The 27,858-nt window shown below is 40.6% G+C and overlaps 1 protein-coding gene and 1 long non-coding RNA gene across 5 annotated transcripts in view; one reads left to right on the top strand and one right to left on the bottom strand.

Annotated features, from left to right (window-relative positions):
* Window positions 1-2,151: 2,151 nt before the first annotated feature.
* WDR47 (WD repeat domain 47) overlaps window positions 2,152-27,858 on the bottom strand; it is a 39,518-nt gene continuing 13,811 nt past the window's right edge. The window contains exons 2-17 of one of the 4 annotated variants that reach the window (XM_083745837.1): window positions 26,415-26,581; window positions 25,704-25,787; window positions 23,335-23,372; window positions 22,106-22,190; window positions 20,697-21,499; window positions 18,109-18,235; window positions 15,840-16,018; window positions 15,253-15,483; window positions 13,281-13,356; window positions 11,623-11,780; window positions 10,045-10,125; window positions 7,847-8,016; window positions 6,653-6,823; window positions 5,978-6,109; window positions 4,697-4,915; window positions 2,152-3,674 (exon numbers count right to left, since the gene is read on the bottom strand). In XM_083745837.1, the coding sequence (XP_083601963.1) occupies window positions 3,532-3,674; window positions 4,697-4,915; window positions 5,978-6,109; window positions 6,653-6,823; window positions 7,847-8,016; window positions 10,045-10,125; window positions 11,623-11,780; window positions 13,281-13,356; window positions 15,253-15,483; window positions 15,840-16,018; window positions 18,109-18,235; window positions 20,697-21,499; window positions 22,106-22,132 (2,517 nt within the window). In that variant the 5' untranslated portion in view covers window positions 22,133-22,190; window positions 23,335-23,372; window positions 25,704-25,787; window positions 26,415-26,581 and the 3' untranslated portion in view covers window positions 2,152-3,531. The remainder of the gene's footprint in view (window positions 3,675-4,696; window positions 4,916-5,977; window positions 6,110-6,652; window positions 6,824-7,846; window positions 8,017-10,044; window positions 10,126-11,622; window positions 11,781-13,280; window positions 13,357-15,252; window positions 15,484-15,839; window positions 16,019-18,108; window positions 18,236-20,696; window positions 21,500-22,105; window positions 22,191-23,334; window positions 23,373-25,703; window positions 25,788-26,414; window positions 26,582-27,858) is intronic. The other 3 variants (XM_083745835.1, XM_083745838.1, XM_083745836.1) reach the window with 3 other exon arrangements.
* Window positions 4,823-5,942, top strand: LOC310847777. Its single transcript, XR_014566016.1, has 2 exons — window positions 4,823-4,965; window positions 5,896-5,942. It is a non-coding gene; the product is annotated as an uncharacterized lncRNA (long non-coding RNA).

Consider the following 27,858-nt stretch of genomic DNA (forward strand, 5'->3'; position numbering starts at 1 on the left):
GGCTTTCGGTGGCTTCCTTCGCTCGCGCCTCTCTATCGGCGGTCGACTTGGCTCGCCTGCCGCGGGCGCTCTGATAGCCACGTGATAGGGCGGCGGCGGCGGCGAGGTTGGGATGCTTAAATTTATATCCGTTTAGCTCGGCGGGGGTTTGTTGTCTCGACGAGATGCTCGCGGGGTGGTGCTGCAAAAGAGGGCAGTTCTTCTCGCCAGGGTGCAGAGACAAAGGCATCGCATCTTATTTCGAAGTAGAGTGCTTTTGTTCTTAAGTTGATAGGTTTTACTTTTATTGCATTAATAACAGTGCTTAGCCCATTTGCAAAACTAAGCAGGGTCCGGTGTGGTTTCAAATTGGATGGGGGACCGCCTGTTGAGATACCTACATTGTAAGGGGGTTGGTCTAGATGATCCTGAGGGTCCCTTCCAAATTCATGATTCTGCGAAACCCGGGACTCTTATGCAGAAGACGAATTGCAGCTGGTGTACTACAAAACGGCTGAAAGGTGTAGTAGCCCTGTCCTCCTTGGCAGGTGGGCGGGCGGGCAGCCGCTTTAATTTAGAAGTACCCACCGATGGGGGACGCGGGTGGCGCTGTGGGTTAAACCACAGATCCTAGGACTTGCCGATCAGAAGGTTGGTGGTTCGAATCCCCGTGACGGGGTGAGCTCCCGTTGCTCGGTCCCAGCTCCTGCCAACCTAGCAGTTCGAAAGCATGTCAAAGTGCAAGTAGATAAATAGGTACCGCTCCAGCGGGAAGGTAAACTGCTCTGGTTCGCCAGAAGTGGCTTAGTCATGCTGGCCACATGACCCGGAAGCTGTACACCAGCAAATAAAGCGAGATGAGCACCGCAACCCCAGCGTCGGCCACGACTGGACCTAATGGTCAGGAGTCCCTTTACCTTTACCTTACCCACTGATGGTAAATTTTGTTTAACTTCCCTGTTTTGTCACATCCTTAAGCTTCATTTAAGCTGTGTAGGTTTTGTTTTTTAAAGTGTATTGTCTTTAATATAGTAAAACTTTTAAAGAGGTCCGTTACAGAACACTGTTGCAGAACAATATGTGCACCTACCATTCTCCATTAATCTGTGTTTTTTGTTGAGTTTTCAGGGATTTGTTTTACTGGATTATTATATAGGCCACCAAAACTGAGCAACTTTTTAAAGGGAGAACAGGGACACCCACAGGAGATAGACCAGCCAAGATTTTATGTACCGTAATCCTGTAATGCACTGGTTTTCCAACTGGTGGATTGGGAGAGTTTCAGCCTGATCTAAGTTGGGTCACAACAGCAGCATGCAAATATATGTTAAATGATTAAGAAAAGTTCATGTTCAGCTCCTGAATTCTCCTGTTAATGGTCTTTTTGTCAGGGAGGTGCATGCCTTTGCCAGGGTATGCTCCTACTGCCTTGATGCAAATATCTGTTTTGTCTTGGAAGGTTATGTACCCTGAGACTTAAGCTGCATACACACTTACCTGTTGAAAGTGTGAAACCATATATCTGAATAAGGTATTATGCATACTTGCTTACAACTTGCTGCTTTCAATCCACATGCATTATAGATCCTGCCATTCACGAAGGTGGGTATGGTTAGGTGGTGCACAATGGAAATCCCTCCCTTTGATAGGGTTTCCTATGCTTTTTCTATACACACCTATACAATATCTCCCACAGGACTTGAGTACCTGTGTAGGTTATAACTGTTGTTGTAATTTGTACATTAATATTATTGGACAAGTTCAGATTTTCAGACAAGCAGAAAAAAGCAGAAACTGTCAGTTAAAAGTATTGCTATTTTTCTAGGAAAAAAGGCGTGGGAACTCACCATAAACACCTCCCTCGTTCTTTTAGAATGGCCCTTGCCCACTTTGAAATAGGCGTAAGACCTCTGGAATATGTGCGTATTTTCCTCCCTGCCTGAAGGAAAGCCACCCAAGCACACCCATTGAGTTGGCAATCTAGAAAACCCTGGAAGAGGAGGAGCCACATGTATAAGACTAATTGAAAGACTTAATTAAGATCAGGAGGAATATTTTTTAATTTGTCCCATTCCTTGTTTTAGAACAGCATCCATAGTGCATTGTATAATAATTAGTGTATGACATCTTTGAGGATAGAAATGCCAAAATAATTTCTCATTTCTCTTATCGGGTGTCAAAGTCTTTATTGAGTTTAAAGCACATATACATTTCTATGGTAACCTCAACTTTTTATGATAGTTAAAAAGGTCTTGCTACAGTGCACATAATTTATTAATAAGAACCAAATCTTAACTGTACTTCAAATAAATAACCTAAATATTCAGGAATTTAATTTAAAAGCATAACTGTACAATATGAAAATATAAACAATACATAAAACATAATACTCTAAAGATATTTAGAAATAAATTTGTAATTCTGTATTATATAGACAGTGCAAGAAATAAAAAAAAATCAAATAAGCCTCTGAACTGGGAAATCATTTACTTTTACATTATCATGCAGACATAGCATTTCAAGCCATGCTGTTGCCTTTAATATGGTACTCTACATGCACACACAGGAGAAACAGCATGTGCAGCCAGAGGTTGCTTTGAAGACTTCATCATAGTCATTTGCACAGTTACAATAGCAAGCTGCTACTTCTCCGCTTCATATATATTAAAATCTTCAGCAATACAATCAGTTCTGATAGAAACTTCAGAGAAATCTCTAGCTGCATACAGTTTTCTCCCATGTGTGCATGAGGGTTTGAGGGATCGTGGCTGTAGTTATTAAAATTACCGTTACCAACCATATCCAACTGCATGCTTTCTTTCCTACGGTACCTTACAAAGAGGTATTATGTTGCATACAAAAGTTTTAACATCTCTTCAGCAAACCAATAGGCTTTTTCCCCCCACCTAAAGCTTAGGAGTGTAGAACATCCAATCAAAACAATCCCAGTTAAAAACCAACATATTATACCTAATGGACTGTGATCAAGAGTCAGCCACTACCTAACCACCTTTCAAGTTCATAATTATAGATACTAAAATAAAAACATGAAATTTTGATGCTAAACAAATTTGACCACTAGTTAAGATGTGATGTAAGCAACGGTGTAGAATACAGCATAACTAGTTGTTGTTTTCAAAAAATCTATTTTGTGTGGACCTAGCGATATTCCATGTGAACTTGAGTTAATTATGAATCAGTTTTTATTCCTGTAGAAAATAAAATAGTCATAGAGGCAAAGACCAGAGAATGCAATAAACACTAAACTGTAAACACATAGTCTTTTGGAGTGCACACTGACATTGCAAGAGCTTGTTCAACAGACTTCGGCAACAAGACTACGATAGGTCACAGCAGCATGAGATCACATGGAAAGCACTGAACAATAATACTATCACACACCAACACCTCCTAGCAATCAGGTAACTGAAGGGAAACATCTCTTCTCCATGAGATGCTTTCCTGATCAAATGCTGCTCTTTTTAATGCCTAATTTAATGTTCCAATAGTCTTAAATGTGTGTGCTTTATCTGTAGGCTTAAAAACTACTCTTTAGCCGTTATAGGTCCAGAGTTTTACAGTTCTGTCTGCAGAAGATGACAAGAAGGAAAGATCTTGTGTATGCCATCTGCACTGAATCACTTTGTCTTTATGCTCCCCTACCACCATAGTTGGGAGCTGCTTGGTAAGGTCCCCTGTGAAAAAGAAATAGAGTCATTATTGTTTACTCAAACTTTTTGCAGAATCACCAATCACTTCAGTTGATTGCATTTACAACAACTTTTACATCACTTCCTGATAACTCAGTAACTCATTAAGGTCGGTTCATATGCTGCCAAGGGGTAGTGAAAGAAGCAGCACAGATGATTTGTTCTTCTTTCCCCATTTCTACCTTTACAGCACAAGGCTATACATGTTTACTGAATTAATAATAATAATAATAATAATAATAATAATAATAATAATAATAATAATTTTATTTATACCCCGCCCTCCCCAGCCAAGGCCGGGCTCAGAGCGGCTTACAAGCAATAATAAAAACAAGATGAATGATTACAACTTAAAAACAAATACAAATACAACATTAAAATAATGGAACATTAAAATATTAAAATGTAGCCTCATCGCAGGAGGAGAAGGAAAAGAAAGAAAAAGAAAAAAAAGAGAGAGGGAGGGAATCAAATTGACTCCAAGCCAAAGGCCAGGCAGAACAACTCTGTCTTACAGGCCCTGCGGAAAGAAATCAGATCCTGCAGGGCCCTGGTCTCATGAAGCAGAGCGTTCCACCAGGCCGGAGCCAGAGTTGAAAAGGCCCTGGCTCTGGTTGAAGCCAATCTAACTTCCTTAGGGCCTGGGACCACTAGGGTGTTGTTATTTATGGACCTTGAGGCTCTCCGTGGGGCATACCAGGAGAGGCGGTCCCGTAGGTACGAGGGTCCTAGGCCGTGAAGGGGAGCTTACTCCCAAGTAATTCAGCATAATTCCAGTGTGTAAAGAACTTGCAGGTTTCAATAGCAACAACCACCTTGCGCTTCAGAAGCCCTCTGAGGTGAACAGATCTTGCTCACAAATCCCACTTCATACTTTCTAGTAGTAGTAAAATTTGAAGCAGCAGCTACCCATTGTATTTCTTTCTCTGCCTTCTGGTAATCCATGAAATTGTCTAGAAAAATGAAAACTCCCTGTTGTTTCATTGCTGATTTAGCAGTTAAATTACCTTGCAAGTCTGTCACTTTTATTTTCATATCATAAGAACCTGTGAGAAGGTAATGAGCCCCAGGGGAAAAGCGGACAGAACGGACATCACTGGAATGAGGATGGTAACTCTGCACCATTCGCCCTCCACGAATATCATACAGCATACAGCTGGAATCCTCCTGGCCTGTAGCTAGAAGACGACCACTAGGATCTACAGCTACTGATGCCACAGCACTGCCTGCAAGGAGAAATCCCATAAATGAAATCAGTACCATTTCTCTAGATAATGTGTGTGTTGTTTACAATAAAGATTTTTAAAAGACGTCCTTATAAAATATAGATCAGAATAAAGGTAGATGCATTTCCAGGCATCTGATACAATTCAACATAGGGACCGGGGAAGATGTAAATAAGCCCAAAGCATGTGCTATTGAGATAATCATTATTCTTCCCCTGCCTGTGCATGCCTGCCTTTTCTTCCGTTTCTCTATGTTTATTATAGGTTGTAAGTCCCTTGGGGCAGGGGCCTTCCATACCTGTTCCTTGGGGGGGGGGAACCACATGTACATATATGATATGATATGAATAAATCTTTTTAACTGTACTATCACTTAATTGTTTACTTGTACTGTCATTTAAATTTAGATAAATATGGCAGATATGGCTGTTTATCCTTGCAGATCTGCTATAAATGTACTTTTCACTAACAGCAAACACTGGTTAATGTTTCAAACAAGTTTTTCTGTATTAAAAAACAATCTTCAATACCAGTATGAGATAGGAAATGGACCTAACCCTTGGCTCCTTAAAAACTGGCAATCATTGTCTTTATTTTCCTGATAAAAAGTATCAGATAGATTTTAGAAGGATTGCTAGCCTTTGCACTTACTCATTTTAAAATCTGATGTCTCTCTCTTCATCCAAAGACAATAGCGTGGGTTGCAACAATACATGAAGCAGTCAATAGTTTTAAAAAATTAAATCAGCAACATAGTAAATTATAATATGTGAAAGTTTTATAGAGGGCATTCCCTTACACTAAAAAAGTCTGATTGAAAAGGAAGGTTTACAGCTGGCCCCTAAAGCTGAAAAGTGGCACAGCCACACCTCCAGGAGTTAGTGCTTTCTATATCCAGGGTCCTATTACTGAAATGGGCCCTTGTACCTTGTGAACAGAAGTTAATTTATGTGAATTTGTTTCCAAATATTTATGCACAGAACTCGCTATTTTCCAAGCAGCAACTCTACTGGCCAACCATGGCAAGGATTTTTTTCTTGGCTTCATCATCAGTAACCTTACCAGTTCCATGAAATGTTGTTCCAACAACGCGAACACAACTAGGTACTCTGAGATCCCAGAATCGTACGGTCTTGTCTTGGGAGCCAGACGCTATCATCCATCCACTCCATGTATAAAGTGCTAAAATGTGACCTGCATGTAAGGAATTTTGATTTGTATTAATTATTAATACGAATATTGATATTATTGCATTGATGATTTAAATTATTGATATACAGCGGTACCTCGGTTTACATACGCTTCAGGTTACAGACTCCGCTAACCCAGAAATAGTACCTCGGGTTAAGAACTTTGCTTCAGGACGAGAACAGAAATCGTGCTCCAGTGGCAGCGGGAGGCCCCATTAGCTAAAGTGGTGCTTCAGGTTAAGAACAGTTTCAGGTTAAGAACAGACCTCCAGAACGAATTAAGTACTTAACCCGAGGTACCACTGTACTAACCAGGAATGCACGTTTGTCAGCAAAATGCACTTTTGTCACACAAGTGAGAGAAATGGAAGGTTCTACATGCAACAAGGGTAGTTTTGCCAAAATTTGTGAATTTACACAGTAAAGTGTACAATGTGGTACATTTTAAACTTTATTAAAATGGTTCATTAATCCAGCAACACACACTGTTTGTTGTTAGTAAAACTGACAGAGACCAAAGGCTACCAAAGCATGACCAGAAACGTACCAGTATGACCACTCAAAGCATGGAGGCCTTGCCCTCGCTGGCAGTCTGTTGTATAAATATTACAGTCCCCAGCTCCAGCGCTTATTAAAATGGCACCACCACTTTCAGGACCTTCCATAAAAGCTAGATCCCTAATGGTTCCATCATGCATGCTGAATTCCAAATCTGGCCCTAAAATAGATGGAGAACAGAGTGAACAATTATCACACACACACAGAGAGAGAGAAAATTAGGAGTTTTATAACCATTCAGGAAACTACTTAATGTTAAAACACAGCAACGTTTGAGTCTAACCAAACTGCAAAAAACAAAACCCTCACCTTTCTCAATCCCACATGCAGAAAAATTGTGCCAGTCTGGTATCAGGTTGAAACGTACTGCACTGCAGAATTACTGCCTTCATGTGCGTAGATGGCACAGTATATAACAGTACAATAGTTTACATTTATACTACTACAACTCATTTGGTTTTTTATTTAAAAAAAATCTTCCAAAGATTTAAAGCTAAGGTTCTTAATTTTTTTTAAGCTTTCTTACAATACGATAATCTTTATTGTCAATGTCCCATACAGAACAACGAAATTGAAAATCTACATCAGACATTCAGAAACCAACAAACCTGCTATATCAGCCTGGTTAGCCCGCTAAAATCTCTGATACCCCATAATTAAATACAATATACTCTCATAGAGACTACCTTACACTGTGTTTAAAACCAAAATCGCATTTGAATAGAAACTTTCTCAGGCAGCTAGTCCTAGTCTTTACAACCCTGTACCTTCTTCCAGAAGGCAGAAGCTGAAAGAGATCATTTCTGGGGTGCGCACTATCCTGCACTATCTCTGCAGCTTTCTTATGGCACCTGGAAGCATAGATTTGATCCAAGGTGGGAAGAGTGAACCAATTATTCTTTCCGCAGTCTTTACAACCCTGGACAGCCTTGTTTTCCCCCTGACCATGCAGCTCCCAAACCACACACAGAGACCATAAGTTAAGAACAACAACTCAAGATGGTGGCATGTGCAGACGCTGCGACTGACAGCTCCTTGGAGAGGAGTCAGGGTTTGTTAGGACAAATTATTTATAGCCGATACGAACGCTTTCTCATCCCCTAAACAATGCAAGAAATTATATGCTCTTAAGTGTATAAAATGGCAATTGTTACAAGCAATTGTAACAACAGTTTGTACTTACCTGTTGCATTGCAGGTGTCTGCATTGAAAGGTAGCACTTTAACATATTTGTCATTGGAACCAGTTGCCAGCAATTGTCCACAGGGACTCCAGGCCACACAATAGATTGATCCTTTGTGATGTTTGTTCCTTTTGAAACGTACCATGGGCTGCTTAGGAGTGTTACTATCACTGGGGAGGCAAATGAAAGTAAGATGATTTTGTGCTTTTGCATGTCTGGACAGGGTCTGTAACAAAAGGCTAATAATTCTACTCTTTTGGAAGGATAGAGTAATTAGCAAATATTTTAAAATGACATAACTGCATTTAAAATTATCGTTTCTTTTCTATTAAAAATATGAACTATAGAAAGGGTCCCTCTTCTAACGTGATCCAGTTTTAAGGAAAGTCTGTTTTTCTTGAGCATGCAAAAAGGCCCACCTTCAAAAGGCTTATATTAATTGTTTTAATGAGCTGTAAAGTGCTTTTTAAAAAATGGTGCAGAACACAGCTGCCCAGCTCTTACTAGAACCTTCTGTAGCAAGGCAGATGCTCTGCCATTGAGCTAAGGCCCTTCTCCAACCTTTAGAAACCCTTTAAATTAATAGAAATACATTTTAAATTAAACACACAATAAATAAATGGTCTGGTGGGAACAAGATAACTTCTGCCCAATACCACTGTCCTTGTCCAATATGGGATCCCAACACACTGTTCTTAAGAGAGCCTAAGAGATCTGATTATCAATCTCTAATCACACATCTAGTTTTGCCTTTAGCAGAATGTAGGGAAATCCATACTTTTTAAATTTGTAAAATCATTTTCCTCACCAATGCACCTGCCTACCAGAAGTTCAGCTGAGACAACAGAATTTAATTAAAACACAACAGACTGCTTCTGGCACTACTGCAGCTAAAGCCAAGCCACTTTGTTTCCAGATTACAGGAGTCCCCTTCAGATGTGCACATTCAGCAGTAACTGAACAAAGAGGATCCCAGCCTGCATCCCCATTTGCCAAAGCAGGGTGCAGGCTAGGATCCGGTTCCTCATAGGTGGTGGGGGCTTCTGCCCCCCTGCCCACCTATCAGGAAGGGCACAGCAGTTCCAGTTCCCACGCTGGGGCTCCAGTGAAGCCTCTGCTGTCCTGCAACGCCACAGCACCAAGAGGGGTGAGCAGACTTTCAGAACATTTAGGGAGCATGACAAACATTGGAAGGCAGCTACAGGAGACTTGCAAGACTGTTGGTATCTTCAGATCTTGACCATTGCATTAATGGAAAAGTTAATAAGGTAATAACAATAAGCAAAAACAAACCAACAAGGGGGGCATGGGAATGAGTGCGCAAGCTCCACCCCCTGACCCTTCATGAGTACAGAAGGTTCTCTACTTCAAACAGTCACCTTCCAACTCACAGATGATAAGGATTATTGAGGATGGAGCTAGCACATTCAACCCCTATAGTTCCCCGCCACAGTACATTTTGTTACTACTGAATGTGCATGCCTGAAGAGCAGGAATACCACAACTTCCACTTTCCCAAAGTGAATTAGCCACTTCTAATATAACACTTTAAGCATTGTAAAGGCAAAAAATCAATGATAAACTAAAGACTTCAAGTAATCTTGTAAGAGAGGAAACCAGATTTCATGATTTTCAGATACAGTCACATACCAATTTCCATTTCTACTGTAGTTTTTCATGTGCAAAAATCTTGTATCTTGGAAATTGCAAGACTGCTTTAAAGTTCTTACGGTAGTTAAAAAGGTAACAGAAATAATAATCTGCCTGCCATTATTTTTCTTCTCTATCTTAATTTAACCATTATTTATTAAAGATGCAAGAAAACAGCTGATTAACAATCATTACTTACACGCAAAAGTAGAAACTGTAAAAGCAGTGGAATCATGTAAATACAGTATTTGGCTATTGGGCAGTTTAAATAAAAGCAAGATGCTAATAAGGCAACTGAAACCTAATACAACCAAGAAGCTTTTAGTGATAGCAGTTGTTTTTTTTTAAAAAAAAGGTCATGCTACAGAAGCTGTAAAGTGAGGCTGTTGTATGAAGAGTGAAAGCAGAGGAGTACAAAATATGGAGAAAGTGGTATACTCAAGTAGTTATGGAGCAGGCACATAATACAAAGCCAAAAGAAACAAAGCCAAATGATCTGGCAACTCCAAAGTGTTTGTAAGAGGAAATACTGTAAATTTACTAGTTACTTTGTTGTCATCTTTACAGAGGAAGACTGCGAAGATCTGCCTAAGTCAAATACCAGTTTTCGAGGAACAGCAGAGGAGGAGCTAAACAGCATATAAGCAAACAAGTTATAAAGAGACTAAACACACACACACACAAAATATTCTGTAAGAGTAACATATTTATGGCTTTTTAAATTTCACAAGGTGAAGGCTGGCTTGTGATGGGTCACATTTAAAACAATAGCAGCACTACACTCGGCAACATTTTATAATGCAAACAGCCAACTCACTGAACAAACATCCCATCCTACTACAGTGTTTGCTACCGACATTTGCTCCCATTTGCCATGCTTGCAGCCACACAAGTCCACAGGGGTGAGAAAGCTAAGCATGATATATGGAGGAGTTCAAACTACTTCATATTGTTTTTTGTTTTACTCAGATGTTTGAGCAAAAGTGAAATAGCATGGGTCCAAAAACAATTTCAAGTAATTTCACCAGTTTCAGTGAAACGGCTTGCCAAGCTCACTAATATTAGAACTTGCTACTGGTCACCTATGCATAGTAATTGATATTACTATGAGCTACAGTGAACCTCACCAAAATCCTGTAAATAATAAAGTAACTTCTATTCTATTTGGCATTTATTTTTTGTTTGTTTGTTTGTTTGCTAACCATAGTTGGACAGTGAAGAAGTTCACCTTACGGTAGTTATTCAGGTAGGAATCTGCTGAAATTCCTTTTTTAAGACTTCTGTTTCTGCTTGTCCTTCACATCAGAATATTTAAGATTGCCGCTGGCAACCTCCATTTTTCTATGTACATAAAAATGTAAGGCTGTCATCGTGCAGCCCCCATTGAAGGATATGTAACCACAATCCTGAATTTGCAAGAGAGGGGGGCAAAGAGATGGCAGATTTAAACAACAGCAGAGGTTTGAATAAAGCATGGAGGTACACAGAGGAGCTGTGAGGGAACAGACGTTGATCTGAAGGAGCTGTGAGGGGATGGGGGGGTGTAAGGCATAAAGATTTATTTAGCTGGGTTGGTGAGCAACAAGAGCAGGAACAGCAGCCCCAAGTTCATACATAAAAAAATGGGCAGGGAGAAAACTTTATTTTCACTACGTATAAGCTTTCACTTCAATATCAACAGCAAAACGTATGGTAACTTCTCAGCAACGGCACAACAGTAACTGACTTCCAGTTTAGCATTGGTTCTAAAATGAGAGAACAGTGTGAACCTTTTGTCTGCCTTAAATTTCCTAACCATGCTTATAAAAATGCAATGAGGATAATGGGGCAAAAATTGTGTCACTTGTAATGCCAATGTTTCAGGTTGCTTTCCAAAAATGAAGTTATAGAATAGTGAAATTCTATTAATATAAGAGAGTTTTACATTTTTCAGAGTAGCCCTATTCGTGTGAAATACCTAGACTAATATTTTTGTAGCCCTCAAGGGGTAAAGTTCCACAATAATCAATGACATGTTAAAAAATAAGAAATGGAGAAAATGAGGGTCAGAAAAGCAGAGCAGAAATGGATACAAATGTCAGACATAACTGATGAGAGACAGATTAACAATCAATAATTACTCCTACCTTGATTCCTGGAGTTCTGGATAGGCACATACTCTTAAAGTTTTAGAATTTGAGCCAACAGCATAAAGAGTGCCACTTGGATGAAAAGCCACAGCTCTGACAGCTTGTGTATCTTCTAGGGTATTGACACAAATGAATTGCTTTTTTGATTTGTCATCCTGTTGTGTCAAAAGTTACAATACAAGTGACAATTTCTCCATAGTTCTTTACAACTAGAATGCCATACATGATATTATTCTAATATTAGGAAAAGGTTGCACATCAACTCAACATAAGAAATATGAAAGCAACACCTGGTTTGGGCAATAGTTCAGAGATTCATAAACCATAATTTGTGAAACTGTGAAAAAGGGTCAGTGTTGAAAGCCAAAACTTAAACTCTCTACTGTTGTCCAAGTATTTCCCACATCTCCAACACATTATGATATAATGCCACCCCCAACATGGGGAACACAATACATTTAGAATTCTGGATGTAAAAACTAAGGGTAAATTTTCACCTTGACTGGGGTAGAGTCTATTTAAATGAGATATTTGGTTGGTGTGCTTCTAAACACATTGCAATGCTTGTGGTGTGCCACTAGGTAACACTATACTACACTATATGCAGGTTTTGATACTGGAACGTTCATTATCCGAAATCTCAGTTATCTAAACACAAAAAGTATACCCAAACCTCACTACACAAACAGCTGATTCAGATATCTGAACAGCCACAGTTTGTCCACTTCCTTACTTGCATTTATTTTGCTGGCTGGCAGCAGCCATTTAGGGCAGAAACCATGGAGGGAAGGAGAGGGATTGGACAAAGTGGGGAAAGATTGCACAAATCAACTTTTCCTTTGTTTGGCTTTTGCTGATTTGCAGCAGTTTCAGGTAGAAACCATGGCGAGGGAGGGAGGGACAGACAACGGACAAATCACAGATTAGAAATGTTCCCATGGGAAATAATTGAAATCATCAGCTCATTATGTGAATGCTCCCCTGATGAAAAATTTCCTGGGAATGCACTGTCCTCAGAAAGTTGGACCTGTGTGTACTATGTGGCAGAATACAAGTATGATAAGGAACTCACATTTAGGACATTTGTGGATTTACAAAAATAATGATAATGAATGCTATATTTGCACCAGCCCTGATGCTGCAACAGTGACATGATTATACAAACATAGCATTTAGGTAACCTGGACAAGAAGTTCAAGTTGCATCCATCTTAAATGCTTGGGATAAGCATGAGACAGTCATGTTCTAGTTTATAGCCTTAACTTTTTGTGCGAAATGAAAACACACTCATTTAGAAGGTCAGGTACTACAAAACATATTTTTAATATAATTTAGTTTCCTTTTATTAGTTATGTGAATAAAAAAAGTAATTTTCCTTGGCCTTCTGGAACATATGAAGTCTTATGGAAAGGGTACCTAGCATGAGTCTTAAATATGGGATTGTCATTTTTTGAGATATTCCACAGTCATATCTGTTCTTCATGTCCAAGTGATTGGCAGTAAGACTATGACTATATTTTGGGGTACTCCACCATTGCACTGTACAGTTTCTTATTGTTTACCTGTCATTTTTTACATTTTGAAAAAAACAGCAATAAAACTTTTTTTTAAGATTGAGCCTTTTCATTGTAATGCAAGATGCTATTAAGTCATACCTCATCACCACTTGCTCTTGTTAAATTCCCTGGAGAATCTTCATGTTGTGCTGGAATGGCACCATGCTCTGGTATTCTGTTTTGATACACAAAATTTAAATTCAAATTTAAATGCAACTTTCCCTGTTATTTATACCCATGTCACCTTCCTCTGCTTCCCTGTCCCCTTGCTTTCTTGGTGCTGCCCTCCATTCTTCTCCTTTCCCTTCTTATTCTAAATCAAGCAACAAATGTAAATATATAATTGTCTGTTGCTGGTTATTCAGCAATAAACTGACATCTTCAAATTCTAGAGTAATTATTGAAGATATTTTTTTGTGCTGCCATAACTGAAGGACATTATTGAGGAATGCCCTATGAAGAGAGTTTGTCCACGTGGAGGTAATCTGCCTGAATACTTGCCCACTACTTACTGGTTTGCCCAAGCTATGAGGACTTAAAAGCAGCCGTGTTCATATAATTAAATTGTTTAAGTATTTGACTAACTTGGGGGGGCAGGTTCCCCTGGACCTCTGAAAAAGTGGCCTGTTTTGCTTTTAAAGTAGCAATTTTAAGGAGAAAAGTTTGTGGGGTTGATGAGTTAAATTCTTCAGGGTAGCAAACTCTTATCTGACGGATAACTGTGTAATGTATTTAATTGTGTTTTATGTATTTTATCTTTAGTAATAGCTTCAGGTAGACTAAATAATTAATGCTTTTTTGTACTGCTCATCAACAAAGTTCTCTGAGCATAAAAGTTATGAACCAACTATATAAGAAAATATCAATGCAACACTCACAAAACCATTAGAAATTCAGTACAAAACAGCTACACACTAAAACAGTATAATTAAAAAGATCCCCACCTGGCACTAAAGACCACAATGCAAACACCAGACAAACCTCTCTGTTGAACGCACTAATTCACCACAACTGAAAAAGTCCTTCCTCCCCACTTCTCCCCATCTGATAGGCACACCTGGAGATTGCCAGCTCTCCAGTCCTTTAGGTAGCCTAGCCCCAAGCTATTTAGGTCTTTAAAAAGTTAACAACAGCACTTTGAATAGGGTCCAGAAATACAGTGGAAGCCAGTGCAGATGACAGAGCCCAGTCTACTGAATATGGCGAGTGGCGGTTAGAACTGTTGTGGGCCCCAACAGATGATTATGTAACTATGTGATTTTTAACCCTGCCTGACGGAACAGTCCAGGGAGGGGAAAGTATACACAGAAAGAGGTTTTTGTGGGGCTTTGTGTGTTTTTCTTATTCAGGGGAACAGAAAGGTTAGGAGGTAATTGCATGAGGGGAAAAAGCCCGTTAAATTAAAGGAGGGGTAAATAAAAATGGATTAAGCCAAAGTGGTCGATATAAGGGCAGAGAGTTGAAAAGAGAGAAATAGGAGTGGCTGCTGAAGGGAGAGAGCAGGCTGACAGAAAGGTATACTGACCACTAATATACTTTGAGAAGAGGCTCTGCAAACTGCTTCTTCAGGCAGGAGAGAAAAAACAGAGAGAAATACCTGCCTGCCAGAATTCTGTGTTCTCCTGCCTCATCGCCAGATGAGATCATACCCAATCAGTGAATGGATTCCAACCAGAACAAATAGACTGAAAACACTCCAGGAAATGAATGTTCATTTGTTACTTGTATGTTTACTTGTAAAAAAATTATCCAAATTTGGCATGGGTGGTATCCATTACTCCTATTTTTCTGGTGCAAGAGATGTGGGCTAGCAGAAATGAACTTTCCCCTCCTCTCTTCAGCAACTCCCTGTGTGCAGCCTCCAGATCAGCTCCAGGGAAGATTTTGGTGGTGCAGATGAGGAGGAGAGGAAACTCCACTGCTGCTGCTCTGGATACAGTCAAAAGTATTCTACCCAATGACTGAGCAAGGCACAATATGTTGCGAGGGTGGCACATCAAATTGATCTGCATATTATTAACCTTAGTGCAGAAGTAGCACTGACATGCACAAGAGTGTTCCAAGTACTTACATTTTATTTCCATGGACAGGTGATTCTTCAAGAGATGGTATCTGATTAGTGGACCCAAGTTTCTGAGGTGTGCTTGTACTGAACTGTACATTAGCATTTGCTGTTCTCTGACTAGAATCTGGAAGGATGGATACGGTTCCTTTGCTGCCACTGCAGTGCTGGTTAAGTGTTTGCACATCATTTCCCAGATTGTCAATTCCCATATTTAACTCCCCCAACTTCTGAACAGACCTGCAGGATACATTAAAAAAAACATAAATGAAGAGCTATGAAAGCATAATTACTATTACATTCAATGTAATGTTGTCACCAATATGGTATTTGGTTAATAAGACTTAAGAAAGGCATCAAATTAATACAAAAAGAACGTCATCACATCCTATCAGCAGATGCTGGGGAACTTACTGTGAAAGTCATTTTATAAGAAAATTATACTGAAAACTATAATCAGATTTGAAAATATTCTTTTTAGTGACTGTCAGCATTTATTTCAAAGTAAATTCCATTGACTCTAGAGTAAGGCTAAGATTGTAGTCTTTGCTATTGAACAAATCATAACCTGAAAACCACAAAGATATCATACCAACCTGTTAAGAAACTGCTCTGTAAGATTTTGCTGTGCATCTGAACCATCCTCCTGGTTTACCCCTCCTTCTAATAACATTTGCTGATATAGTTGTCGCTGTTGCTCCTTCTGTTCTAAGTGCTGCTGGTATCGTAATCGCTGTCGGTAATATTCCTGAAATTGGTCTGTTGAATCACGAAGCTAAACAAGATCGGACATAAATAAAATCATCATTCTCATTACAGTTCTTTATCACCACACCAATAAAATTTTACATTACCAGAGGCAGAAAAAAAGCAACAGCTCTTTACTTAAGTGTAACATAGCATTAAACATTTGGTGGTGTATGCTCATTCTGTCTTTTACCTCACCTGGAAAACACGAAGACACGCCTGTAAACTTACTGAAAGTGTTTTTTAAAAAGAAAACAACATAACATAAAGGCTTGGAAAATCATGAACAAAATTCTAGAATGCATAATTTGATTTTAAATGGAAATCTCCCATGACTAGACAACAAAGGAAACACATTTCTACATTTGCTGCTGCCACATACTTTGTGTTCACTTGCCAGCTCAAAAATTTTGATCAAAGCAATCAAGTTTTAAAATTTATTGCTTCGTAAAGGTAGATACTGAATGGAGTGGGAAGAAACATTTTGCAAGCATGTTACAAAGAACATTGCAACCTCACCCAGCATACCAAGAACACATGTTGTCCTATATACTTTCCCAAATTAATGGCAGGTCTGCTTATATGCCACAGTCACAACTTTTATCTCATTCTGTACTGTGAGCAGGCAAGCTTCAACAAACAACAGGCACGAAGTCCTAATGCATGGGTAGGCAAACTAAGGCCCAGGGGCCGGATCCGGCCTGATTGCCTTCTAAATCCGGCCCGTGGACGGTCCGGGAATCAGCGTGTTTTTACATGAGTAGTATGTGTCCTTTTATTTAAAATGTATCTCTGGGTTATTTGTGGGGCCTGCCTGGTGTTTTTACATGAGTAGAATGTGTGCTTTTATTTAAAATGCATCTCTGGGTTATTTGTGGGGCATAGGAATTCGTTCATTTCCCCCCCTTTCAAAATATAGTCTGCCCCCCCCCACAAGGTCTGAGGCCCCCTGCTGAAAAAGTTTGATGACCCCTTTCCTAATGCTAAGTAGTTCCAAAACAGAACTAGCTTTGGAGCATGGAGGCAAATTGCATGCTTTGTCTGGTTCTGTGGCTCCCTGCTCCCCATTGGTTGGCTGGCTTTAAAAAGAAGACTGAAGAGGAAGACATCCCTCCTGTGCTGTGCCGCATCTCAGCCCTCATAAAAGAGCAGGAATTTTTAAAATAGCAGTACTGAGTTTCTAAGGAAGAGATGTTTTCTGGATTTCAGTGGAGGACTGAACTTCTGTAGAAGTTTTATCACAATGGACTGGATCAAGAATTGGAGGTTTCTTAATTCTTCCTACACCATGACTGCAGCTCCTGAAAAGCTACTCCTGACTATGGTGGTCCCTCTGGAACAGTGTGAGGAAGAGCTCAAGGGTCATTTCAGCAGAAGGGATAAAATTGGCTAAAGCAGCAGATGCACCTTTGTGAGCAGAGATTTTCATTGATCCCCTTCTCACTATAACCCCTCCCCAACCCTCATGGGAGACTTTGGAACAGATGCACAGGTCTGAAATGACACGGAGTGGGTTGCAAAGCATTATTCTCCCCCTAATCCTATCCACTGTGTTATAAATTGTGGGAATGGTTTCCCCCATAATGACATTTTCTTCTATATACCCTGGAGAGAGTGCGTAAGCAAAAACATCAAAACATCCACACAAAATAAATTTTTTAAAAAGAAATAATAAGAGACAAGACATACACTACTGTAAATCAATAAAATATTGAATAAAAATAAATTAAAAATAATAATCATAATAAAAACATCCACACAAATCTACTTCTAAATACTGGGACTGCATGCCATGAAATAAAATTGCTGCATAAATATATTTGGGACCCCACAGACCCCTTTTTACATTTATATGGCAACCAGTAGAGTATCTTACAGAGGGACACATTCACACACTTTTTAGATGAATCAAAAATTAAGTATGCAGAATGCACAGCAAGCATGCTTGCTATAGAAAAGCAAGCTTTAAAAAAATAACGTTGCACAGGAGTTCCCACTACAGTACGCATTGTATATGAGCTGCCGAAAAGAACACTACAGTACGCATTTTGTCATTACCAATCAAAGCAGGAAAATTAAAAGGCCCTTTATTAGGTGGAAGCAAAATTTTTCCATTACCTCATTTTTTTCTTGCTTGGCTGGTCCTTGATTCTGTGTTCCATTTGCTGGCTCTTTTTCTGGAACTGAGTTCTGGCACACAGTCTCACTGCCTGACAAAGGCTGGGGATCCATTGGCGTGTCACATCTTTCATGGATACAGAGACCAGGAAAAAGGGTTTAAATTTTCTTTTATGTTAAAACATTTTGAAAATACATCTTATATATACAGATATATACATGCTAACCATTTCCCAAACTTAGGCCAGAAAAAAAATCTTTCCACAACTATGATAGCAACATTTCCCTCCATGCTCACAGTCCTTTGCTGGTCTCACAGAACAGCTGGGTGACAAAGAAAGTGACATATCTAAAATGTTTTAACATTCCAGACTTTAAAAAGTAAAAGTATAGGGGGGGGTAGGAACTGAGCTTTACTATCCCTCAAGACAACAACTGGCAAAATGTGTTCCCCTGAAAATAGCAGAGGGAATTGGAGTTTGCCACGTGGCTCAAGACCCATAGCAAACTAAGGGAAGTAATATCTCTCAAAGAAGATGAACAATCTAGTGCAGGAGCAAATGTTATTGTGAGAGGTCCAGAGGGTACTAACAGAAAGTAAGGCTTGTCCATACTTCCACTTGTCCTGATGCTTTCTCCCTGAAAACCCACTCTACCAATTAATCGGAGCAAAAGTCATTCAGTTTACACATGGATTGATGCTTGCTCCGATTCAGAAGTAAAGAATCGATTTTTGTGGGGGAAAGCAGAAAACTAATCAGACCTATGTTTTCTAGGTGTGTGTCAGGGAACTGCCATCGGAGGGACAGGTGGTGGACAGGCTCCAGGAGAATAGGAGAGAATCTGCAGCAGAGGAAGGAACCAGCAGGGGGAGTGCAGGAGTCACAGCGGAGGGGAGGCTCTGGGATACTTCTAGTGAGAATAGCGAAGAGGTAACTAGACCCCCGTTAGGAACTCCCACCCTTCGCCGGAAACTGTCACGCAGAGAGTCACGAAGGCGCATGTCCGTCAAACAGCTTTTATGTTGGCGTAAATTCCGTAGACGCCCACTGTCAGATTCTACCAGCGACTGACGGAGTCATGCTTTGGGGGCTCCGTTAGTGCCTCGGTTTGGATGACCAGCCAAACCCCAGAGGGATCAAGCTTTTACGCACAAGCAGCTCACTATCCCATCATAGTGTGGGACAAGCGAAGTGTGGGCAAGCACTAAGTGAAGTGTCCCACTAGGGCTAGAAAAGTGATGTGAAGATCCTTTAAGACAAAAGAAGTATCAGCAACTGAAGATGACCCATCAAGGCACAACATATAGATTACCAATAATGCTGATACACTCTATTTTTAAGTGGACCACAAAAGTCCCAACTAGATTCTAACATGCCTACAGAAAAATTGGCAGAGATCGTTTAAGAGACTCAGCCATCTGTTCAGTAGCATCAGCATGTGTCAGCCCTGATTTTAACACTATTAAAAACACAAATAAATATATCATAAAACAGAACAAAACAGCCTCAGGAAGTTTTGGCAGCACCTAAATAACAAACAGTTTCATCTTAGAAGTGTGCATGCACATGAAAGCTTATACAGTGGTACCTCGGGTTACAGACGCTTCAGGTTACAGACTCCGCTAACCCAAAAAAATACTACCTCAGGTTAAGAACTTTGTTTCAGGATGAGAACAGAAATCGTGCGGCAGCAGTGCGGCGGGCCCTATTACCTAAAGTGGTACCTCAGTTAAGAACAGTTTCAGGTTAAGAACAGACCTCCAGAATGAATTAAGTTCTTAACCCGAGGTACCACTGTACCCAGAACAAATTTAGTTGGTCTCGAAGGTGCTACTGGACAATTTTTTATTTTTTTTCAACTGCATCAGACCAACACAGCTACCTAAATCTAGTATATCTTAGTCTATCTACTTTCCTCCTTTCATGACCTAGGCCTCCATGAGTCTGGCTTTAGCCAATTCTCTTCCGTCCTAACCATTCACTCCACATGAAAGAGTTCTTCCTGTGCTTTTCTCCTCTGGTATCCTCAGGAATCTATTATCATCTCTTCTATATTGACCTCATCCTATGACCTCATCCCATCTCACGTATGTCAATACTATTTATACACCAATAAAACCAAAATAAACACTCATCAACATTCAGGTACGTAGCCGTGTTGGTCTGACGCAGTCAAAACATATAAAAAAAACAAAAAAAACAGAGAGAAAGAGAAGCAGCCATATCCACTTTTTGACACATCCTCTGCTGGTTTGAAGCCCAGAGTTGTCTGAAGATGAATGCAGACTTTAGACCAAAAAAGGTTAGCCACCCCTGCATTAGAAGTTAAGACAAATGTGTAAGAAAATGGAGACCTTAATGCATTGTATTGCAGAGCAGGTTCAAGAACCAGTTTCTTACTGTAACTAAGGTCTAATCTATACTAGTGGGTTATAATGTTATAAATGCATTATATACATGTGACACCAGGAGGCACTGTATAGCAGCCAATGAAAAACTGCATTGAGAGCTATACAACTTTTTCTTTTCTTAGCATTTTTTTAGATCAGTGTAGATGCAGCCTTAGTGTGGTAAAGGGCAACTTACCGCTCAGGTGACTCTTCGTAAATACTGTGGCAATCTGTATTCTCTAACATTAGACTTCGAGTAAGATTCTGTACTCCTGGGTAATGGAAGTTAGCGAAGGAATGAGACATGGGAGATGTTTTTGTCCCAAGATCTGTGATGCGTTTTTCATTAATTGTCAATCCACAGGAGAGTCCATCCAAGGCAGGGTTCAAGGAACGCGTCATGTAAGCATCAGCAGACTGAGGCCTCCTCATGGGTGAGGAGGGGTAAGGAGAAAGTTTACTGATGAGGGGAGTCAAAAGGTCAGCATAGGCGGCTTTTGTAGGTTTTAGGAGTTTATCAACATGAATATTCAGCATCTTTTGTTCAAAAGCACAAGAAAAAATAGTAGAGGGCAGATTCTGAAGCCACGACAACAAACTAAGGTCCAAGTCATCACACCCATTACCACATAAAAGGTCAATGCCGAGCAACACTTCACTCTCCGTAATTTCTTCTCCTGTTGCTTTACTCTGACAAAACTCCACACAACATTCATACAATAGCCCCTTCATCACAAGCTGAAACAAACGATTGTTGCTTGCTTTAAAGCCAGCCTCACTTAGTTTTCTATCAGCAGGAATGAACTCAGCTACCATGACGCAAGCTTCTTCAAAACAGTGAACTCGTGCGGTGCTTGGGTTCCAGTCTTTGAATTCTGCATGGTTGGTCAGACGAGGCAATGTGAGAAGTAAACACAGTTTGCTATAGTCTTCTTTAGAAGGACAATATTCTTCCAGAGCATGTAGGCACTGTACAGCCTCTTTCATTGTAAATTCCAACTGAAAAAAGAGATTACCCCTATTTAAGGCTAAAATAATGTTTTGTATTATAAATAGCTGCACAAAGATACAGGCAGATAAATTACTTTGCTATTCACCTATTAATAATCAATTGCAGTTTTATGAGTGTCATCTTTCCCCGCATATGAAATTACAACTTCAACTTGTGTGACCAATAAAATGTTGTTCAACCAAACATTTTTCTATGATGTCTAGAGCTGGCACAATTTGTTTTCTAGATAGTTTCCTAGGTCAAGTTTAAGACATCTTGGTATAAGTGCAGTTTCTTTAAACATTGGTTAAGGTTTGATACCTAGGTCACTTTTCCCCCTATTCCAACTTGCATTCAGCACCAGATTTATTCACCTAGGCACCTTAATTTTACAAGGCACAGTTCAGCCCCACGATAATGGGTTGTGAATCACTGTATCAAGTGATCTTCAGTTTTTACTTTCTACACAGATATCCTTGCATTATAGTTCTTAAAACAAAAATGTAAGACTTGAAAACGAACTTTAAGAAAAACTTGATTGCCTTCTAAAAAGCAGAATGCATTTGAATTTTATAAGTTTAGCTAGAGTGCTGTGATTAGATCACAAGGCTTACATGTTGAGGCTCATCCTCTGCAGACATTGCATTGTTTACACATAAGGCTTCTAGAAACTTCTGCTGCAGTATGATATAGCGAAACCTATGCACGAGAAAACAGAAATACAACTGATGTAACAGTGTAAATTAATGTGAACTTTGGTACAAAATTATAGCAGTTAACTGGGACTGCTGTTCCGGAAATTTTGGAAGATAATGTTCTAACACTGGGTTGGGGAAGGTTTAGGCATGCATTGGTTTCAATCTGGTCCACAAGGCTGTTGTTGTTGTTGTTGTTGTTGTTGTTGTTGTTGTTGTTGTTGTTATTAAAATTTATATACTGCCCTATTCCTGGAGGTCTCAGGGCGGTTCACAGAACAAAATCAAAATATGAAACCACGAAATAAATAATCAAAATAAAAACAACAGCCCAATAACCCCCCTTCCAAAAAACCCCCACATTTTAAAAGGGCATAGGATGTTAATCAAATCAGCCAAAGACCTGGTTAAAAAGGAATGTTTTTGCCTAATGCCTAAAGGTGTATAATGAAGGCGCCAGGCAAACTTCCCTGGGAGAGCATTCCACAGATAGGGAGCCACTGCAGAGAAGGCCCATTGTCGTGTTGTCACCCTCCGGACCTCTCGAGGAGGAGGCACACAAAGAAGGGCCTCAGAAGATGATCTCAGAGTCCGGATAGGTTCATACGGAAAGTCCTTGTGATACTGTGGTCCTGAGCTGTTTAAGGATTTATAGGTAAAAAGCAGCACTTTGATTTGGGCCTGAAAACTAATTGGTAGCCAGTGCAGTCAGACCAGGATCAGTGTAATATGCTCAAACCGTCTTGCTCCGGTGAGCAACCTGGCCGCGGAATACTGCACTAGCTGAAGTTTCTGAACCGTCTTCAGAGGCAGCCCTGCCTATAATGCATTTCAGTAATCTAACCCTGAGGTTACCAGAGCATAGACAATAGTAGTTAGGCTATCCCTGTCCAGATAGGGGTGTAGCTGGGCCACCAGCTGAAGCTGAAGGCACTCTGGGCCAGAGGCCACCTGAGCCTTGAGCCTTGAGCGACAGCAAAGAATCCAGGAGTACCCCTGGAGCTACAAACCTGCTGCTTCAGAGGAAGTGTAATCCCATCAAGAGCAGGTGATCTCCCACCCATCCGGTCTAGGGAACCACCCACTAATAGTGCCTCAGTCTTATCTGGATTGAGTTTCAGTTTGTTGGCTCTCATCCAGTCCATTACCGAGGCAAGACACTGGTCCAGCACTTCCACTGCCTCACCTGCAGATGTAAAGGAGAAACAGAGCTGAGTGTCATCAGCATACTGCTGACAACGTACTCCGAACCTCTGGATAATCCCACCCAGCGGTTTCATGTAGATGTTAAACAATGTGGGGATAGGATTGAGCCCTGCGGAACCCTACATTGAAGATTTCACAGGGCTGAAAAGCATTCCCCAAGCAACACCCACGGGAAAGACCATCCAAGTAGGACTGGAACCACTGCAAAGTGGTGCCACCAACTCCTAGTTTGGACAGTCACTCCAGAAGGATACCGTAATCAATGGTATTGAAAGTCGCTGAGAGGTTGAGAAGAATTAACAGGGACATGTTTCCCATGTCTCTCTCTCGACAGAGGTCATCATACAGGGCGACCAAAGCAGTTTCTGTGCCAAAACCAGGCCTAAACCCCGATTGAAATGGAGAAATGGATCCAGAAAATCAGTTTCTTCCAAAAAGCACCTGGATCTGGGTTGCGACCACTTACTCCAGAACCTTGCTCAGGAAAGGGAAATTAGCAACTGACTGGCAGTTAGTTAGAAACCTTCCCTGGATTTGGAAAACTTAAAGGAGTGGTTTTACCACTGCCTCCTTCAAACAGGCAGGGAACACCTCCTCTTGTAAAGAAGTACTGATCACATCCCTGGCCCAGCCAGCTGTTCCCTCCCTGCTGGTTTTTATCAGCCAAGAGTGGCAAAGGTCTAGAGTGCAAGTGGTTGCCCTGACTGATCCGAGCACCTTGTTCACATCCTCGAACCTTACCAACTGAAACTCATCCAACACAACAGGACTATACTGTGCTCTGGACACCCCTTGAGATTCATCTGCTATAACAGCAGAGTCAAGGTCTGGGTGGATGCAAGCGATTTTATCCTCAAAATGCTTTGCAAACAAGTCACAGCTGCCGTGGGATCTATCACCTCCTTTGGGGCAGCCTGTAAAAGGCCCCATAAAACCTGAAAAAGCTCTGCTGGGTGACATAATGAGGATGCAGTGGAGTCAGCAAATATGCCTTCTTTGCTACCTTCACTGCCACTAGGTCGGCTCGATAATGAGCCCTTACCAGTGTTCGGTTGCATTCATTCGTATCTTTCCTCCACTTGTGTTCAAGCTGTCTCCCAGCTTTGTTTCCTCGCCCTAAGATCTTAAGTATACCAGGGGGCCAAATGGGCTCCATGAAGTGGGAGAGGGCACTCAGGGGCGATCATGTCAATAGCCTGAGCCATCTAGGTGTTCCAGAGGTCAGACAGGGCTTTGACAGGGGCACCAGTCATCTCAGCCGGAAAACCTCCCAGAGCCGTTTGGAATCCCACTGGATCCATCAGCCTTCGAGGGCGGACCTTCTTAATAGGTTCCCTGCCTCTGTGGAGGGGAAAAGGTGCTGACAGCCTAAATCTCAACAGGAAGTGATCTGACCATGACAAGGGACTGATGTCAATATCCCCCACCTTCAAATCACCCTGTTCCTGCCCAGTCGAGAAAACAAAATCCAGAGTGTGGCCTCCCATGTGCCATGGGCCAGTGACATGTTGGGACAGCCCCATGTTTCCCTCAAGTCAAGTCTTCCTTCATATGTGACAACAGGCATATGGCAGGCAGAGATGTGGCTGGATTGGTTGTGTAACAGAGTTCTTCATGGGGAGCTTGATGATGTAGCCAATCCCTGCAGAAAGCAGAGTTGAATCCACAGCCCATCAGCTGAATTCAAGCCTGCCAGATCAACTGTGCAACTCAGTTCCCCATGGGGAGGAGAGCTTGGCTGCACAGCTGATGCCTGCAGAAAACAGGGCTGAAGCCTGTACTCAGTGCATCTGAAGCTGAGTATACAGCTAACAAAGCCCCTTGTGCTACTGTTCCCCAGCACCTAACAACCAGCTGGCTGTTGGAAGCCTAGGAAGCACTGAGCAACAGACTTTGACAGGTGGGTGAACCAAGACAGCTGTCAATCATCATCATGGCAGTAGGTGAATTGACAAGTTGGTTCTCCTGCTCACCTGTCAAAGTTGGCCCATGCGGGTAGGGACAGATAAGGATCTAGCCCACTGCACAAAAAACGTTCTCTAATCGTTCCTTTGTTATCCCAAATCCTAACTATGAGAGCTTATCCAAACACTGCTATTTTGTTTCTACTTGTATAATGGAATTTTAGTGAGAGCTGTGATGAAAATGTGTTATTCTTATAGAGTTAACTGAGAAAAGCTTGTAAGGAAGAATGCAATGCAGATATAGACACTGCAACAGTTCTGAAACTGTATGAAGGCTGAGTGCATGTTTAATTGTTGTGTTGCATAAATGGGATTGCCATGGTATTGAAAAATTACTATAAATTTACCTTTTCTTATCAAATTTGTCCATGCACTCCAAAGGTTGGATGAACTGAAGAACCTCATCCCACTGACCATCAAGGATCAACTGTCTTTTAAGAGAGAGAGAGAGAGAGAGAGAGAGAGAGAGAGAGAGAGATTGAGATCTATTGAATTCTGCTGGACTTTCAATTTAGTTTTTAAGCTAACCAAAACATCCCTTCGCTCAACTACAGCAGCTGACCAATCAGCTTTACAAAGTAGTTAAGAAGATTATTTACTAATTTAAATAGAAAAAGGTAAAACCCTTTTACAGGAAGTCAGAAAATTGTCACCCTCCTCTTTCTGTTAGCAGAGGTGTCCGCTGGTTCAAAGGACTAAAAGTCACAACTGGATGCAATATAATTTGTATTGCCTTGTGATGAACAGTATTATCTGGTAAAAGATGGGTGGCTCAAAAATGTAAACTGACAATAATCTAATAATGTAATTATGCATGTTTCAGATACTTATAGGTATAGCATTACACTTGGCATGTCTTGCAGCCAAGTGCTTAAAAGGGGTTATGGATAAATTTTATTCAGTACACATACAGAAATGGATAACTAGTCAGTCAAGATACTGTAAAGCCCAAGATGGATCAAAGCATTTTAAAGGCATGGATGTGAGTTTAAACAACAGCAACAAAAATGTGAGCTTTGTTTAAACAGTCTCCTTAATATTATGATAATTATTTTTACCTTAAGAAAAGCATATCATCTGAGAACAGTCCATTAATTACTCCACTTTCTTTCTCCAGAGCCAACATACTGATATGAAGTTTTCTTGAATTCAAAAAATCCAGTATTAGCTTGACTATTTCAGCTTCTTTTACATTCACTGTCTCTTCTGCCGTCATTGTGAAAGACTGGAAAGAAGAAGAAAAAGCTACATATAAAATTGGGATTGACCTGCATCTTGTTAGCAAACAGACACCATCAAATGCATTTTCTTCTTTGTGTACATGAAACATGCTAAAGCTTGGTAGAATGCTTAACCACTAAAGTTCATGCAGCTCATTGTAGCATCACTAATAATTTGGCCCAATTGCACAGCTAGCAGTTCAGCTTCATACAGAGGGCTACAAATATCAAGGGAAGATTATGTTTTACTTAAGCTGTCCCAGAAACTCCAGCGGGTACAGAATGCTGCAGTGAGGCTCCTCACGGGGTCTCTGCCATGGGAGCATATTCACCCAGTGCTTTTCAAGCTGCACTGGCTCCCGGTGGAGTACAGGGTCAGATTTAAGGTGCTGCTTTTGACCTTTAAAGCCCTTCATGGCCTAGGACCCTCGTACCTACGGGACCGCCTCTCCTGGTATGCCCCACAGAGAGCCTCAAGGTCCATAAATAACAACACCCTAGTGGTCCCAGGCCCTAAAGAAGTTAGATTGGCTTCATCCAGAGCCAGGGCCTTTTCAACTCTGGCTCCGGCCTGGTGGAACGCTCTGCCTCATGAGACCAGGGCCCTGCAGGATCTGATTTCTTTCCGCAGGGCCTGTAAGACAGAGTTGTTCCGCCTGGCCTTTGGCTTGGAGCCAATTTGATTCCCTCCCTCTCTCTTTTTTCTTTTCCTTCTCCTCCTGCGATGAGGCTACATTTTAATATTTTAATGTTCCATTATTTTAATGTTGTATTTTATTTTTGTTTTTAAGTTGTAATCATTCATCTTGTTTTTATTATTGCTTGTAAGCCGCTCTGAGCCCGGCCTTGGCTGGGGAGGGCGGGGTATAAATAAAAAATTATTATTATTATTATTATTATTATTATTATTATTATTAACTATGTTTCAGTTTACAAGCATTTAGTAGCATAAAGAACATTTGAACAATAGCTCCTTTAGAAAAAAACTCAATATGCGTTAAAGCAGAGTGCCTGGCTATTCAGAAAGTGGACATTTTGTTGGTTACATTGGGGGGAACCCCATAACAGTAATCTACTTTAGAATTATTAATATTATTAAGCAAAAATAATTGTTAATTTTACCATGAATTATCAGCATGATTGAATAACCTAACGATCTAGCAAACTGCTACCTGCATTTTATCAAAGTGCCACTTGCATGCTATGGAGTATTTCTGCCTACGTTTTTGTTTTAGCAAATTAATCTTTAAGATCCAGGCAAAAACATTACTTAATATAGACT

Source organism: Podarcis gaigeae (genome assembly GCF_964106915.1).
Source record: "Podarcis gaigeae genome assembly, chromosome: 6".
NCBI classification, from domain to species: Eukaryota; Metazoa; Chordata; class Lepidosauria; order Squamata; family Lacertidae; genus Podarcis; species Podarcis gaigeae.